Below are 16,503 nucleotides of genomic sequence, written 5' to 3' on the forward strand. Positions count from 1 at the left end.
GTGCCAGCCATCTTTTATACTAAATATGGCAGTACACATAAAAGGGAAGTGTAAGAACCAATCACTGAGCTAGTATGTGTGTACGCACAGATAAGAAGTACCGTAAATTAGGGTGGATGAATAAATGAGAAAGTGAGAAACATTGTAGAACAGTGTTTCCCAACAAGGGTGCCTCCAGCTGTTACAAAACTAGGCACTGGTTGGGAAACACTGATGCAGAAGATGGATTGGAATTAAAAGGAGTCACCAAAGGATATACTTAAATTTGTCAGTGTTTGATCTGATTATCCAGGGAGAACTTCCTCCTTTACTCTGCTACACACAGTAGTTCAGTGAGAGATGGGTTGTGATTGGCTGAGACCCCCCTATACACTAAACTTGGACTATACACTGCGCTGAGGTCCAACCTGCTTTTTCTGACTTCTGTCCATGCCAGGATGCTGCAGGAGACAATCTGCTAGCAGGACTGTAGGCAGGACCAGAAGGACGACATCTGGTGCCCAAACTGTTAGGGGTTAATTTAACACAAAGTTACAAAATGTTATTTAAAAGTATATTACAAAAGTTATTCAAATAGGCTAATCTATGAAAAAAAATTATTACTAATCACAGGTACCATTTCTCCTCTGTGGATAGGTGATAAGTGTCCGATTGTTGGGAACCAGCTATCAAAGCTGAAAGCTGCATTTAAACAGTTTTTTTTGCATGTCATTGGTGGCTCCCCATGATCCACTGTCATGGCAGCCTGACCCTCAGTGACTGCCATCAGTGATCTGCCATTGCAGCCTGCAATAGACAGACTGTGCTAGCAAATATCCAGTATTGCAGGTCATTGTATAAGCCATTGTTTCCCTACCAGGGTGCCTTTAGCTGTTGCAAAACTACAACTCCCAGCATGCCTAGACAGCCTCTCTGGCTGGAGGCACCCTGGTTGGAAAACACTGGTATAAGCAATCAAATGACTGGTTATAGAAGTCCCCTGGTGTGAGTAAAAAAAAAAAAAAATTATTATCATAACAACAGTGTAAAAGCAACAACAATAAAAATTCAAATCATCCCCCATTTAAAAAAAAATAAATAAATAAAATAAAATCCCTGACCCAAAACAGTGTACACGGAAAAAAAAATGTTTTTAATTAAGAATATCAGAGATGTTTTTTCTGGTCAAATTACATCCCACAATTTTTTTTTTGTCTATAAAAAGTGCTTAAAAACTTTGGTTAAATGAAAGATACTTTAAGGCAGTGGTCTTCAACCAGCGGACCTCCAGATGTTGCAAAACTGAAACTCCCAGCATGCCCGGACAGCCATTGGCTGTCCGGGCATGCTGGGAGTTGTAGTTTTGCAACATCTGGAGGTCCGCAGGAAGAAGACCACTGCTTTAAGGGGTTAAACTGCATTCTACAGTGACCAGTGCAGAGACTGGCACAAGTTAGAGGCGCTGGTACGCAGCTGGACAAAGATGAGACTGGCTGCACTAATGAGTTACGGGAATCAGGAACAGAATGAGTCAGACAGGAATCTCTCCGAGCCATAAGCTGCCATTACTTGGGTCCCCTGCACATCGCGGTCAGGAGATCTGTTCTCCTAACCATCATTTCAGGGAGAGAGTAAACATTGCCTATGGCTGCACCGTAGTCCTAGTAAAGTGGCAGCAATACTGGGACTTATACCTCTCTAATATGGCACGTGAGCAGGCCAGACCCTTATGGCCGAATCCTAAAAAGTGTTAAACTCTATAAAAATACTTATATTGTTAAATAACCCAGAAAAAGACGCAACACCCACCTAACTTTGTAAACAGTTAGCAGTTCTGTAAAATCTTTATTACAAATGAGTCTTTGTGCTTGATGTATTCAATTGCTATAATTCCACCATGCCCCTTTCTCAAAAAACAGTGGGAGTCAAAGAGCGGCACTTTGCACCTCGCAACGAGAAGGACGGAAAACAACGTTAACACCATGACAGCGGTGGAAATGGTTTGCAGCAAACTCTATACACAAAAGGAAAGGTAAAAACATAGGAAAGTTAACACATGATAGATCCTATTCATGGGAAACAATCCGTGTAAGTTCGGAAACTGCTGGTACGTTGCAGATGTATGGAACTGTGTTCTTAGCTGCAACATGCGTAACATACCTTTAAAACGGTTATCCAGGGTGATCTAAACAGCACCACACCTGTCCTAAGGTTCTTTGTGGTACTGCAGCTCAGTTTATTTCCATCGAAATAAAAAGGAGCCAAGTTTAAAGGGGTTCTCTGGTGCTTAAACATCTTATCTCCTATCCAAAGGATAGGGGATAAGATGCCTGATCGCGGGAGTCCCACAGCTGGGGACCCCCGGGATCACGCACGCGGCACCCCGTTTGTAATCAGTGCCCGGAGCGTGTTCGCTCCGGGTCTGATTATGGTCGACCGCAGGGCCGGCGGCGTGTGACGTCACGCTCCGCCCCTCAATGCAAGCCTACGGGAGGGGGCGTGATAGCTATCACGCCCCATCCCGTAGGCTTGCATTGAGGGGCGGAGCGTGACATCCCACGGGGGTGGAGGTGTGACATCACACGCCGCCGGCCCTGCGGTCGCCGGTAATCAGTCCCGGAGCGAACACGCTCCGGGCACTGATTACAAACGGGGTGCTGCGTGCATGATCCCGGGGGTCCCCAGCGGCGGGACTCCCGCGATCAGGCATCTTATCCCCTATCCTTTGGGTAGGGGATAAGATGTTTAAGCACCGGAGTATCCCTTTAAATACCACAAACAACCTGAGAACAGGTGTGGTGCTGTTTTTGGAAGAAATTGGATTTGTTTTTCTATTCCTGGAAAACCCACTTTAAATGTCTATTCACACGTACAGTATCACGCACATATTTTATGCTGCAGATTTCAATGTAAACTAATTGAATGAACACAGCTTTAAATCTGCAGCATCAAATACTGTATGTGTAAGGAGGTCCTTAAATGGGTACTCCACTGGAAACATCTTATCCCCTATACAAAGGATAGGGGATAAGATGTTAGATCGCGGGGGTCCCGCCACTGGGGTAGTGCTGGGCGGTATACCGGTTCATACCGAATACAGACATTTTTTACCTGCACGATATGAATTTTCCCCATTCCACAATACCGGTTGGGCCCCTGCCACCACCTCAAATTAATGAATTATCAGCCGCAGCGCGCTGTCCCCGGGCAACTAATCATATGTGACCTGCGGCTGCTGTTCTGCTTCTCTCTCCCCCCCCCCCCCCCCTCGGTTTATCAGCCCAGCGGGGGCTGCTTCTCTCCCCCCCCCCCAAAATAATTATCAGCCGCTGTGCTCTACTGTTCTATCATGTGCCCCGGCTTCAGAAATAAACAAAATAAACTTTAATAACCTTCCTATGGTCTTGCTGCTTCCTGGGGATGGGAACGTCACAGAGCCGTCAGCCTATCACCTATCACCGGTGATAGGCTGCGGCCGGCGCTGCACCACTGTCATTTGGTGCCAGATGACTGGTGATGCAGGTCGCCACGCCCCCTTCATTCATTTCTATGGGAGGAGGCGTCATGGCTATGTGCTAGCTGTCCTTTGGATAGGGGATAAGATGTTTCAAAGAGTACCTCTTTAAAAGAAATATCAAGTATCAGAAATATATTTATATTTTGCTGGGGAAGCGAGAGAAAAAAAAAAAGGGTTACTCACCTACTCTAGTCCCATGCAGCTCCCATTCCAACTGTCCAGAGCAGGATAGGTTTACTATGGGGATTTGCTCCTACTCTGGACAGTTACTGACATGGACAGAGGTGTCAGCAGAGAGCACTGTGGTCAGACAGAAAGGAAATTCAAAAAGAAAAGAACTTCCTGTGGAGCATACAGCAGCTGATAAGTACTGGAAGGATTATGATTTAGAAACTTAAAATGTAAGATACTCTGTACTAAAGAAAAATAAAGTCTGTAATGTGGACAGAAAAAAGAAAAACGGTGGCACTATCTTTTTTACTGCCCGGAAATATTCCAGGTGCAGATTTCGAAGGAGGCCATCACCGACTGAATCCTCAGCGCTAGGAGCCCACAGGTATTGCTAGTCAATATAGATGGCAATGTATTCACCGCAAGAATGAACATGTTTATACTTTCAGCAGAGGAATTTCAGTGCGGAAAGCTCTGCCACTGAAATACCTAAATCTGCACCATACAGCAGAATCTCATTGACAGCAATGGAACGGTGTTGGATAAGAATTTCAATGCAGAATTTTGTTTGGAAATACCATAGTACGAACGTACGTACCGCTTGCACATTTTCTGCTGCTGCTTTTCTGAAGGTAAGTCAATGATAGAATCCTTAGCAGAGACTTTTCATATGTGTACTAACTATTTTGTGGGGGGGGGGGGGGGGGGGGGCAGATTAATAGGGTTGATACACAATAAAAATTAAAAAAAATGCAGCAGTAGGGTGTGTGCCTGGTAGTTATAACACTGTGCGACCATGATCACACAACGGCAAAATCTAGGGGAAAAACTGGATTATTCTGCACCGTGTACATGGTGGAATCTGCGCACCGGAAAAATCTGTCATGGAAATCCTGATTCTGGCCTTCACCAAAAGAATTAACATGTAGAGTCCGCTTGGAAACGCATGCCGAGTGGTCCTAGTTCAGGCATTTTTTGCAAGCGTCTGCATTTTGCACATTGTTGGCTTGTATTTTCCAGGCGGACATTCGGCACAATTTCACCATGTGAACATGGCATTTGAGCGATTTTTTCTGCTGGTTTCCTATCTTCTAATATTGCCTCCTAATGCTATTCCAGCATTCTTTCCCAAATCAGCAACAGACACATAATGGCCATCTACATGATGTTCAAGAAAATTTGATACCTCAGGCCAAGCCATCTTCTTCCACTGTTCTACAGTCCAGTTCTGATGCTTTCATACCCAAAGTAGGCCCTTTTGGGCAGTGGAAGATTGAAAAACTTTTTATATGTTGTACATCTTGGCAAAACATTAACCTTTCTAATATACTTCATACGAACATTTTATTTCCTTTTTACAGAAATCCTGGCTTATAAAATTATGGCTTTGTCCAAGCTCAAGCACAGGCATGGACAAAGTCCAGTAAGTGATGCTGGGCTAGCACTCCTCTGTGCTCTCTCCTGCCTGATAGGACTCCTCTGTACTAGATGAGTGCTATCAGGCAGGAGAGAGCGCACAGAGGAGTGCTATCAGGCAGGAGAGAGCGCACAGAGGAGTGCTATCAGGCAGGAGAGAGCGCACAGAGGAGTGCTATCAGGCAGGAGAGAGCGCACAGAGGAGTGCTATCAGGCAGGAGAGAGCGCACAGAGGAGTGCTATCAGGCAGGAGAGAGCGCACAGAGGAGTGCTATCAGGCAGGAGAGAGCGCACAGAGGAGTGCTATCAGGCAGGAGAGAGCGCACAGAGGAGTGCTATCAGGCAGGAGAGAGCGCACAGAGGAGTGCTATCAGGCAGGAGAGAGCGCACAGAGGAGTGCTATCAGGCAGGAGAGAGCGCACAGAGGAGTGCTATCAGGCAGGAGAGAGCGCACAGAGGAGTGCTATCAGGCAGGAGAGAGCGCACAGAGGAGTGCTATCAGGCAGGAGAGAGCGCACAGAGGAGTGCTATCAGGCAGGAGAGAGCGCACAGAGGAGTGCTATCAGGCAGGAGAGAGCGCACAGAGGAGTGCTATCAGGCAGGAGAGAGCGCACAGAGGAGTGCTATCAGGCAGGAGAGAGCGCACAGAGGAGTGCTATCAGGCAGGAGAGAGCGCACAGAGGAGTGCTATCAGGCAGGAGAGAGCGCACAGAGGAGTGCTATCAGGCAGGAGAGAGCGCACAGAGGAGTGCTATCAGGCAGGAGAGAGCGCACAGAGGAGTGCTATCAGGCAGGAGAGAGCGCACAGAGGAGTGCTATCAGGCAGGAGAGAGCGCACAGAGGAGTGCTATCAGGCAGGAGAGAGCGCACAGAGGAGTGCTATCAGGCAGGAGAGAGCGCACAGAGGAGTGCTATCAGGCAGGAGAGAGCGCACAGAGGAGTGCTATCAGGCAGGAGAGAGCGCACAGAGGAGTGCTATCAGGCAGGAGAGAGCGCACAGAGGAGTGCTATCAGGCAGGAGAGAGCGCACAGAGGAGTGCTATCAGGCAGGAGAGAGCGCACAGAGGAGTGCTATCAGGCAGGAGAGAGCGCACAGAGGAGTGCTATGAGGCAGGAGAGAGCGCACAGAGGAGTGCTATGAGGCAGGAGAAAGCGCACAGAGGAGTGCTATGAGGCAGGAGAAAGCGCACAGAGGAGTGCTATGAGGCAGGAGAAAGCGCACAGAGGAGTGCTATGAGGCAGGAGAAAGCGCACAGAGGAGTGCTATGAGGCAGGAGAAAGCGCACAGAAGAGTGCTATCAGGCAGGAGAGGGCACAGAGGAGTCCTATGACAGGAGAGAGCACAGAGGAGTCATATATGACAGGAGAGAGCACAGAGGAGTGCTATCCACCCTCACTTACTGGACTTTGTCAATGCCTGTGCTTCAGCTTGGACAAAGCCATGATTTCTATAAAAAGGAAATAACATTTTCTATTGAAATATATTAGAAAGGTTAATGTTTTGCCAAGATGTACAACATATAAAAAGTTTGTGTCTGACAGTGCCCATTAAAGTACAGCGAACCTAGTCTTCTAATTACTAGGCTCAGTCTATTTCCCAAATATTTTCATTGCAGAAATGTGATAGGGCCCAAGAGGTACAAAGTCTCATTCTTATACCTTATAGTTCTAGTCTTGTTCTTTTATTGGCAGAAGGATTCCAGCTGGACAAGGTTCAGTGTATAAATGAAACCTTTGAACCACATAAGTTACACCCCTGCGAGGTTTATTTTACTGAAATAAACAAATAGTTTCTAGGAATACACAACTTTTTTTATTTAGACTCAAGAAAACAACTTGAATGTAGTGTGGCACAGTTAGCTTCTGCAGTGGTTGGGAATTTATTAACTGCAACATGTTATTTATTTATTTATTTTAATGGTCGCAAACTTTTTTGTAACTCAAGCAGGGACCACAGTTTGAAGGTTACTTAGATCAAAGCTATTTACGAAAAATTTTAATTTTTAATAAATTTGAGGGAAGTACAAATGACGTATGCCCAGGGGGTAAAAAAATTTTTTTCCCATTTTTGACAATCTGTAAATGCCCCCCCCCCATCAAAGACTTGGGACCTGAGTAGGCACAGCCCAGTCAGATTGCTCATGCTGATCTTGTTTAACTGCCTAAAGTGTCTACAATGGGCACATGAGCATCAGAAATGGACCAGAGAACAGTGGAAGAAGATGGCCTAGACATTTTCCTTAGAAGAAATCGGTCATCAATATCACCCGCACTGATGTTGGTACAGGCTTGTAGTGCGGGTAACACTGATGAAATGATACTTACCGTTTCTCGCCTGGTAACTCCGTTCTTTGGTAATCCCTGGTCTTTTAGATATGCAAATGATCCTGCTTTGTGCACGGAGGGAGCTCAAGAGCCCCTGGTGCAAGGTGACATCTGGCCAGCTTCTTCATTGTAATGCCTCCTCCGCTGCAGAATGGAGCTCCACTATGCAGCATAATGCCTCTCCTGCGCATGCACAATAGCCTCCAGATGGCATATTCAGAAGACTGGTATAACCAAATTGAGGCATGGAGCGAGGAACATTAAGCACATTTTTCATCAGTGTCACCCATACTATAGGCCTATACCAGCAGGCTTGTGTGGGCGATACTGAGGACAGATTCCCTTAGGCTAGGTTCACACTGTGAAATCTCCAAGCAGAAAATTTCTCCAATAGACTGCAATGTGTTCTGCGAGTATTTCTACCTGAAGAATGAATAACGCCATTCTTCAGGCTGAAATTTTCAAGTGGATTTTCCGTTCACAAATTCCGAAATGTGAATTTGTGAACGGAAACCCATTCACTACACTATATATTTTAGTAAGCGGAACTTCTGCCTGCAATTTCAAAGCGGAATTGCAGGCGGAAATTCCGTAGTTTAAACCTAGCCTTAAAGGGGTACTCCGGCGCTTAGACATCTTATCCCCTATCCAAAGGATAGGGGATAAGATGCCTGATCGCGGGGGTCCCATTGCTGGGGACCCCCCCGTGATCTTCCACGCCGCACCCCATTAGAATCAGTCCCTGGAGCGTGTTCACTCCAGGTCTGATTACTGGCGACCACGAGGACGGAGGATAGTGACGTCACTACTCCGCCCCCGTGTGAGGTCACGCTTCGCCCCTTAATGCAAGCCTATGGAGGGGGGCGTGACAGCAGTCACGCCCCTCCAATAGACTTGCATTGAGGGGGCGGAGCGTGACATCACACGGGGCGGAGCCGTGATGTCACTATGCTCCTTCCTCGTGGTCGAGATGCACTCAGCCTGAGGACCTCCAGCGGTTCCGGAAGCCGCTAAAGGTGGGTGCTGCATGGTAGATCCTGGGGGTCCCCAGCGGCGGGACCCCCGCGATCTGACATCTTATTCCCTATCCTTTGGATAGGGGATAAGATGTCTAGGGGCAGAGTACCCCTTTAAACATCATGAAGATGACTGATCTGTTTCTGTTGCTCATCTGAGGAAGAGCTGGCACCAGGGTGCACGTTACTTGCGCTACATATGTGGCCTTAAAGGAGCACTCTGCCCTTAAAGGGGTACTCCGCTGCTCAGCGTTTGGATCAAACTGTTCCAAACGCTGGAGCTAGCTTCGGGAGCTCGTGACGGCATACCCCTGCCCCCTCAATGCAAGTCTATGGGAGGGAGCGTGACGTCATGAGGGGGCGGGGCTATGACGTCACGAGCTCCCGGAACAGTTTATTCCAAACGCTGAGCAGCGGAGTACCTCTTTAAACATCTTATCTCCTATCCAAAGGATAAGTGATTAGATGTCTGATCGCTGGGACCCCCACCGCTGCAAATCCCCCTCCATTCACGTTTATGGGAGGAGGAGTGACTGGTATGAACTAGCCGAAATTCCAATGTTGAGGAGTGTAACAGAATCAATCTGTACTACGGTATAGTAGAGAAGCATACAGCAACACATGAAGACACGCAGCTGCAGAAACTGTGGCAAAAAAAACTAAACTCTGCTCCCTTAAATGGGAGAGAGGAAAAAGTGAAATGGGCGCAGGTGTTTTGACTATGAGTCTCCATTGTTAACGCATATATAAGCGCAGAGAAAGATGCGTTTTATGCCTGAATACAGCATATTCTAAATAACGATAATATGCACATAGCACCTGTCCCTCTCGGACCCCGCAGGGATCACATGGTCATTCTGACAACGTATAAGTTCTACCCTATTGAGTAAAACCCTCTCAATTGTGACATCTAGAACATTATCAGTTCTCTTCTATTTTTTTATTTTTTTTACAAGCAATGACTTGACACTAAATAGAGACAATGCTACTGGAAATACCATTACTTTCCCCATGATATCATAAGAACACATCAGGGGATAACCTACCAGAGGCTTCTTCAGGGTCACTAGGCTATGAATTGTCATCTGCCACAAATATAGAAAAGTTTATGTGTGAACGAATGGCTGTGCAGGACGGTAATACATTTGCGCTGTGTGTCCTGGGGTATTCCATTGGATGTTGCAAGCTCTTTGCCATGCCCTGGTATGTCACGGGTGTATTTTTTCCCCAGGCGGAATATCCTAGTACTGAAATCAAAATGAGCTCATTCTGTCAGAGAGACAGCGCCTGACAACCTGAACAGATGCCTTGCATTACAAGAGAGGGAGGACGGCTATTAGGAGCGCTCATCATTAGGAAGCAGAGGGAGAGAGAACAGCACCTGCTCTCCACAGCTCAGTACAAAGGCCTCAACCAGCGAGGACATCCATGTGCACGGATCCCCGGACAAAGGCTCATTGGGAAACATCTCGGACCCACACGGGCAGGGTGTGGAGCAGAATAGGCAGCTAGATACAGCCAGTCAACACATCAGTACCAAGGGGCATGATAGGGTCTAGTCATCACATCAGTAACAAAGAGCATCTACAGTCAGTCATTACTCATAGGGTCAGCCATCACATAGTCCGGAATGAGTCGTCACTCATCATACAGTCCAGAGTCCATCATCATTCATCGTACAGTCCAGAATCCATCATCATTCATCGTACAGTCCAGAATCCATCATCATTCATCGTACAGTCCAGAATCCATCATCATTCATCGTACAGTCCAGAGTTCATCATCACTCATCATATAGTCCAGAGTCTATCATCACTCAACATACAATTCAGTGAGCCATCACTCATCATACAGTCCAGTCAGTTATCACTCATAGGGTCAGCATCACTGATCATACAGTCCAGCGTCCATCATCACTCATCATACAGTCCCGTCAGGCATGCTGGGAGTTGTAGTTTTGCAACACCTGGAGGCACCCTGGTTGGGAAACACTGGTCCAGTGAGTCATCACTCATACGTCCAGAGTCCATCATGACTCATCATACGGTTCAGTGAGCCATCACCCATCATACGGTTCAGTGAGCCATCACCCATCATACGGTTCAGTGAGCCATCACCCATCATACGGTTCAGTGAGCCATCACCCATCATACGGTTCAGTGAGCCATCACCCATCATACGGTTCAGTGAGCCATCACTCATCATACGGTTCAGTGAGCCATCGCCCATCATACGGTTCAGTGAGCCATCGCCCATCATACGGTTCAGTGAGCCATCACTCATCATACGGTTCAGTGAGCCATCACCACTCACCATACAGTCCAGTGAGCCATCACTCATCATACAGTCCAGTGAGCCATCACTCATACGGTTCAGTGAGCCATCACTCATCATAAGGTCCAGTGAGCCATCACTCATCATACGGTCCAGTGAGCCATCACCCATCATACGGTTCAGTGAGCCATCGCCCATCATACGGTTCAGTGAGCCATCACTCATCATACAGTCCAGTGAGCCATCACTCATCATACGGTTCAGTGAGCCATCACCACTCACCATACAGTCCAGTGAGCCATCACTCATCATACAGTCCAGTGAGCCATCACTCATACGGTTCAGTGAGCCATCACTCATCATAAGGTCCAGTGAGCCATCACCCATCATACGGTTCAGTGAGCCATCGCCCATCATACGGTTCAGTGAGCCATCGCCCATCATACGGTTCAGTGAGCCATCACTCATCATACAGTCCAGTGAGCCATCGCCCATCATACGGTTCAGTGAGCCATCGCCCATCATACGATTCGGTGAGCCATCGCCCATCATACGATTCGGTGAGCCATCACCCATCATACGGTTCGGTGAGCCATCACTCATCATACGGTCCAGTGAGCCATCACCCATCATACGGTTCAGTGAGCCATCGCCCATCATACGGTTCAGTGAGCCATCGCCCATCATACGGTTCAGTGAGCCATCACTCATCATACAGTCCAGTGAGCCATCGCCCATCATACGGTTCAGTGAGCCATCGCCCATCATACGATTCGGTGAGCCATCGCCCATCATACGATTCGGTGAGCCATCACCCATCATACGGTTCGGTGAGCCATCGCCCATCATACGATTCGGTGAGCCATCACCCATCATACGGTTCGGTGAGCCATCGCCCATCATACGGTTCAGTGAGCCATCGCCCATCATACGGTTCAGTGAGCCATCGCCCATCATACAGTTCAGTGAGCCATCACCCATCATACGGTTCGGTGAGCCATCACCCATCATACGGTTCGGTGAGCCATCGCCACTCACCATACGGTTTAGTGAGCCATCACTCACCATACAGTCCAGTGAGCCATCACTCATCATACAGTCCAGTGAGCCATCACTCATCATAAGGTCCAGTGAGCCATCACTCATCATACGGTCCAGTGAGCCATCACCACTCACCATACGGTCCAGTGAGCCATCACCACTCACCATACAGTCCAGTGAGCCATCACCACTCACCATACAGTCCAGTGAGCCATCACCACTCACCATACAGTCCAGTGAGCCATCACCACTCACCATACAGTCCAGTGAGCCATCACCACTCACCATACAGTCCAGTGAGCCATCACTCATCATACAGTCCAGTGAGCCATCACCACTCACCATACAGTCCAGTGAGCAATCACTCATCATACAGTCCAGTGAGCCATCACTCATCATACAGTCCAGTGAGCCATCACTCATCATACAGTCCAGTGAGCCATCACTCATCATACAGTCCAGTGAGCCATCACTCATCATACAGTCCAGTGAGCCATCACTCATCATACAGTCCAGTGAGCCATCACTCAACATACAGTCCTGAGTCCATCATCACTCATCATACAGTCCAGAATCCATGATCACTTATCACAGTCCAGAATCCATCATTCATCGTATAGTCCAGAGTCTATCATCACACAATTCAGTGAGCCATCACTCATCATACAGTCCAGTCAGTTATCCCTCATAGGGTCAGCATCACTCATACAGTCCAGCATCCATCATCACTCATCATACAGTCCCGTCAGGCATGCTGAGAGTTGTAGTTTTGCAACACCTGGAGGCACCCTGGTTGGGAAACACTGGTCCAGTGAGTCATGACTCATACGTCCAGAGTCAGTCGTCACTCATCATACGGTCCAGAGTCCATCATCACTCATAGGGTCCAGAGTCAGTCATCATACAGTCCAGTGAGTCATCACTCAAAGGGTTCAGAACCCATCAGCACTCATCATACGGTGCAGAATCGGTCGTCGCTCATCTTACAATCCAGAATCAGTTGTCACACATCATACGGTCCAGTCAATCATCACTCATAAGGACCAGAACAGTGTTTCCCAACCAGTTTGCCTCCAGCTGTTGCAAAACTACAACTCCCAGCAGGCCCGGACAGCCAAAGGTTGTCCAGGCATGCCGGGATTTGTACTTTTGCAATAGCTGGAGCCACAATGGTTGGGAAACACCGGTCTATAGTCAGTCATCATAGGGTCCAGAGTCGGCCATCATTCCCCAAAGCATCCTAGAGCGGATGTTACATACTGACTATACGTCAGGAATAGATGTCGGTCTAGAAATGAATGTAGTGACCTGATATCAGTGATAATGTTCGCTCATACCTATTACAGTGCAATGAGATGATCTGTTATAATGATAGTGCGGAGAAGTATATGGACGTCAGCCCCATATGGAGGAGCCTTCAGTACATGGTAGAGGAGGGGTCAGGGGGTACAGCCTGCTATCCCTATGTCAGTGTTTCCCAACCAGGGTGCCTCCAGCTGTTGCAAAACTACAACTCCCAGCATACCCGGACAGCCTTTGGCTGTCCGGGCATGCTGGGAGTTGTAGTTTTGCAACAGCTGGAGGCACCCTGGTTGGGAACCACTGCCCTATGTGAACACACAATAATACTAACACATCCCCAGCCAGCCCATTCCAGCCTATACATGACGTATGAGAGAATACACATGGCCTGAGCCCAGGGCTGCTGCACTACAAGTCCCATGTTACCTCCAGGTCCGTGTCCCCGGCCTCAGTCACCCCGATCTCGGTCGGTAGTTCAGCCAAATCGGTGACCCGAATGAGCCCGTCATGTAAGAAGATTGTCTCCTCCTTCACCGACAGCCACTGAGCCGAATCCCCGGCCGTCACCGAGCCCATGTCTTCCTGCAGGTCAGCCCGCGGAGCGCTCCCTCATCCCCCGCCCGTCACTGACACCCGGTGACCCGCAGCATCACACACGGCACAGGGTGGGGCAGCCGCCGCTCAGCTCCTCTGCCCGTGTCCCCCCCGGACTAGGCAGAGGACAGATAGAGACCTCCAAGCTACCGGCTGTAAACACACTGTCCAGGGAGCCCCCAGCAGCACACACACCGGTCACCGGGACCGCAGCAGCAGCCGTACAGCTGTCACGGAGACGCCATATTGGCTGGAGAGACGATCCCAGCGTGCACCGCGCTGCCTGTACCTGCTGCTGAGAGCAGAGCGGTCCGGGGGGAGTCGCCAGTCACTCTGTGGAGGAGGGGGGTGGGGAGGGGGATAGGTGAGGGGACAGGACTGTGCACGACCACCTAATACGTCAGAGGGGTCCACTCCATTTATCCAGGTGACAGGACAGGAATATCTATAGCAATGGCTGAATATGACAGGGAACTAATGCTGAGGAATCCTGGGTCACGTGACTAAGTGCCGGCCACGGTTCATGGACGGGTCCCCTAGACGACACCAATGAGGACAGGGACCAGTATAAGGGTGTGTTCACACTGAGGAGAGAATTCAAGAGGAATTTATTCATAAATTCTCCGCTTAGAAACATTTCCCATCTGCTTTGCCATTGACTTCAGTGTATTCTACTCTGCACTGTTCACACTGCGTAAATTCTGCCGCAAAATTCCGTTCCGCTAGAAGAAAGACCCTGTTCATTCAGGATTTTTGCACAAATTTTGCGCTGAATTTTTACGTGCGATATCCTCTTCTATTCCTCAGTGTGAACGCGCCCTAAGGGTAGGTTCACGCGGGCGGATTTTTTTTGCGGGTTTTCCACTGCGTATTTGAAAGTGGGGGGCTCTTCTCGGCTGTCCGCAGCAGATTTTCCGCAGTGGAATTTACACTGCGGAAAATACGCCGCAGTCCCTACTGACTTCAATGGGACTTGTGGTGGATTTTCCACAGCGTAAATTCCGCCGCGGAAAATCTGCTGCCGGCAGCCAAGAAGAGCCCGCCCACTTTCAAATACGCAGCAGAAAACCCGCAAACATTTTTTTGGTCAGTTTTCCCATCACATTCTTGGTCGGGTGAAAAGCCACAATTTGGTGACTAGATTCAAAATTGAATTTCAGTGGTATGCGACTTTTTATAACATTTACCCCTTAATGACGCAACAATTTTACGTTTTTTGGCCTCTTCTTTTTCTCTTCGCGCCTTTTAAAATCCATAACTCTTCCAGTTTCCATCAATTTTCCATCTATAGGGCTTGTAGTTTGTGGGACTTATTATCGTTATTCTGTAGGTCCATACGATTACAACGATACGCAATTTATGTAGGTTTTGTTTTATTTTACTAGTTAAAAAAATGATAACTTTTTGTGGAAAATTAGTATGCTTAAAATTGTCCTCTTCTGACCCCTATTTTATTTTTCCATATACGGGGCTGTATGAGGGCTAATTTTTTGCGCTGTGATCTGTAGTTTTTAAAAGTACCATATTTGTTTTAATGAGACTTTTTAATCACTTTTTATTTTTCTGCTGTATGAAGTAACCAAAAATGTCCAATTCTGTACGCTTTAATTATCATATTTTAATATTTTGGACAATTGTGCATGCGGCAATTCCACAAAATTTTTTGTTTTTTTTACATTATTTTATTTATAAAATGGTAAAAGGGGGATGATTCAAACTTTTATTAGGAGGGGTTATATACATTTATTACTTAGTTTTTTTAAATTATTATTTTAAACATTTATTTAGTTCCAATAGGGGACTATTACATGGAATCCATTGATTCCTAACGCTGTTCAGTGCTGGGCTATTGCACAGCATTGATCAGTGTTTTCTGCACTCTGTTGCTCTAGCCTGCTTTGGCAACACAGAGAAGATCAGACCGCACAGAGGCAAGTCGAGACTCTCCGGCCATCATGTAAGTTGATCAGGACCCTGCCATTACCCCACGGGGGGGCCTGATCACCCTTAGCAACAAACAGGCAATGTAGAATTGCCTGCTTTAGGTCCCAAAATCAGCTTTGATAGCATAATCCAAAGAGTTAATAGCTATGTTGATTCTAGCTGGGGGGGCACTCGGAACGGTGCGAATGACGTTACAATCACGCACAGTAGCTGGACCCCGCCCCCCCCCCCCCTTCCTAGGACTTACCTATATGTCCTGGGGAACGAAGGGGTTAATGTCTATGTAACTCACATTAAGTTGCTTTACTGAATGATTTCATCAGTTTAATTGCACGGAGATACGATTTTTATAGTCATCCGATTTCACAATGCGATTGTCGGAATCCAGTACTTATGATCAGGGAACTTACTAGATCTCCAGACCATTCCTGTAATGCAGTAGGCTTCAAACTGTGACCCTTCAGATGTTGCAAAACCACAATTCCTAACATGCTTGGACAGCCAACTGCTGTAATGTGTAGCCTAACAGCTTGAGGACTTTCCTACCAAAAAGGCTACATACAGAATTTGGAGCCATTTTTTGAGTTATAATATGTTAACCCCTTAAGGACCACGGGCGTATGGGTATGCCCTTGCTCGCTGGTACTTAAGGACCAAGGGCGTATCTGTAAGCCCGTGGGAATTTCCATCCCCCGCTGCGCACCAAGCACCAAGAAATCATTCAGCAGGCATCCCGTGCCAATGCCCAGGGGGGTCCTGAGGGCCCACCCCCCCAATGAATTGACACCGGCAATTTGCGGCGATTCCATGTCATACGGGTCTCCGGTGACCCAAAAAATAAGGGGGATCGAGGATGTCCAAGACACCCCCCGTTCCCCCTGAAGGGATAGGAGTTAGATGGCAGGGGTGCCACCTCTCCTATCC

The 16,503-nt window shown here is 47.7% G+C and overlaps 1 protein-coding gene across 5 annotated transcripts in view; it reads right to left on the minus strand.

Annotated features, from left to right (window-relative positions):
• Positions 1-13,959, minus strand: part of HECTD4 (HECT domain E3 ubiquitin protein ligase 4) — a 200,180-nt gene extending 186,221 nt beyond the window's left edge. For 3 of the 5 annotated variants that reach the window (XM_056536635.1, XM_056536627.1, XM_056536623.1), the window contains exon 1: positions 13,468-13,959. In XM_056536635.1, coding sequence (XP_056392610.1) covers positions 13,468-13,617 — 150 coding nt within the window. In that variant the 5' untranslated portion in view covers positions 13,618-13,959. Of the gene's footprint in view, positions 1-9,470; positions 9,525-13,467 lie in introns of those variants that run through there. The other 2 variants (XM_056536633.1, XM_056536640.1) reach the window with 2 other exon arrangements.
• Positions 13,960-16,503: the final 2,544 nt, after the last annotated feature.

The sequence above is a fragment of the Hyla sarda genome, chromosome 1 (assembly GCF_029499605.1).
Source record: "Hyla sarda isolate aHylSar1 chromosome 1, aHylSar1.hap1, whole genome shotgun sequence".
NCBI classification, from domain to species: Eukaryota; Metazoa; Chordata; class Amphibia; order Anura; family Hylidae; genus Hyla; species Hyla sarda.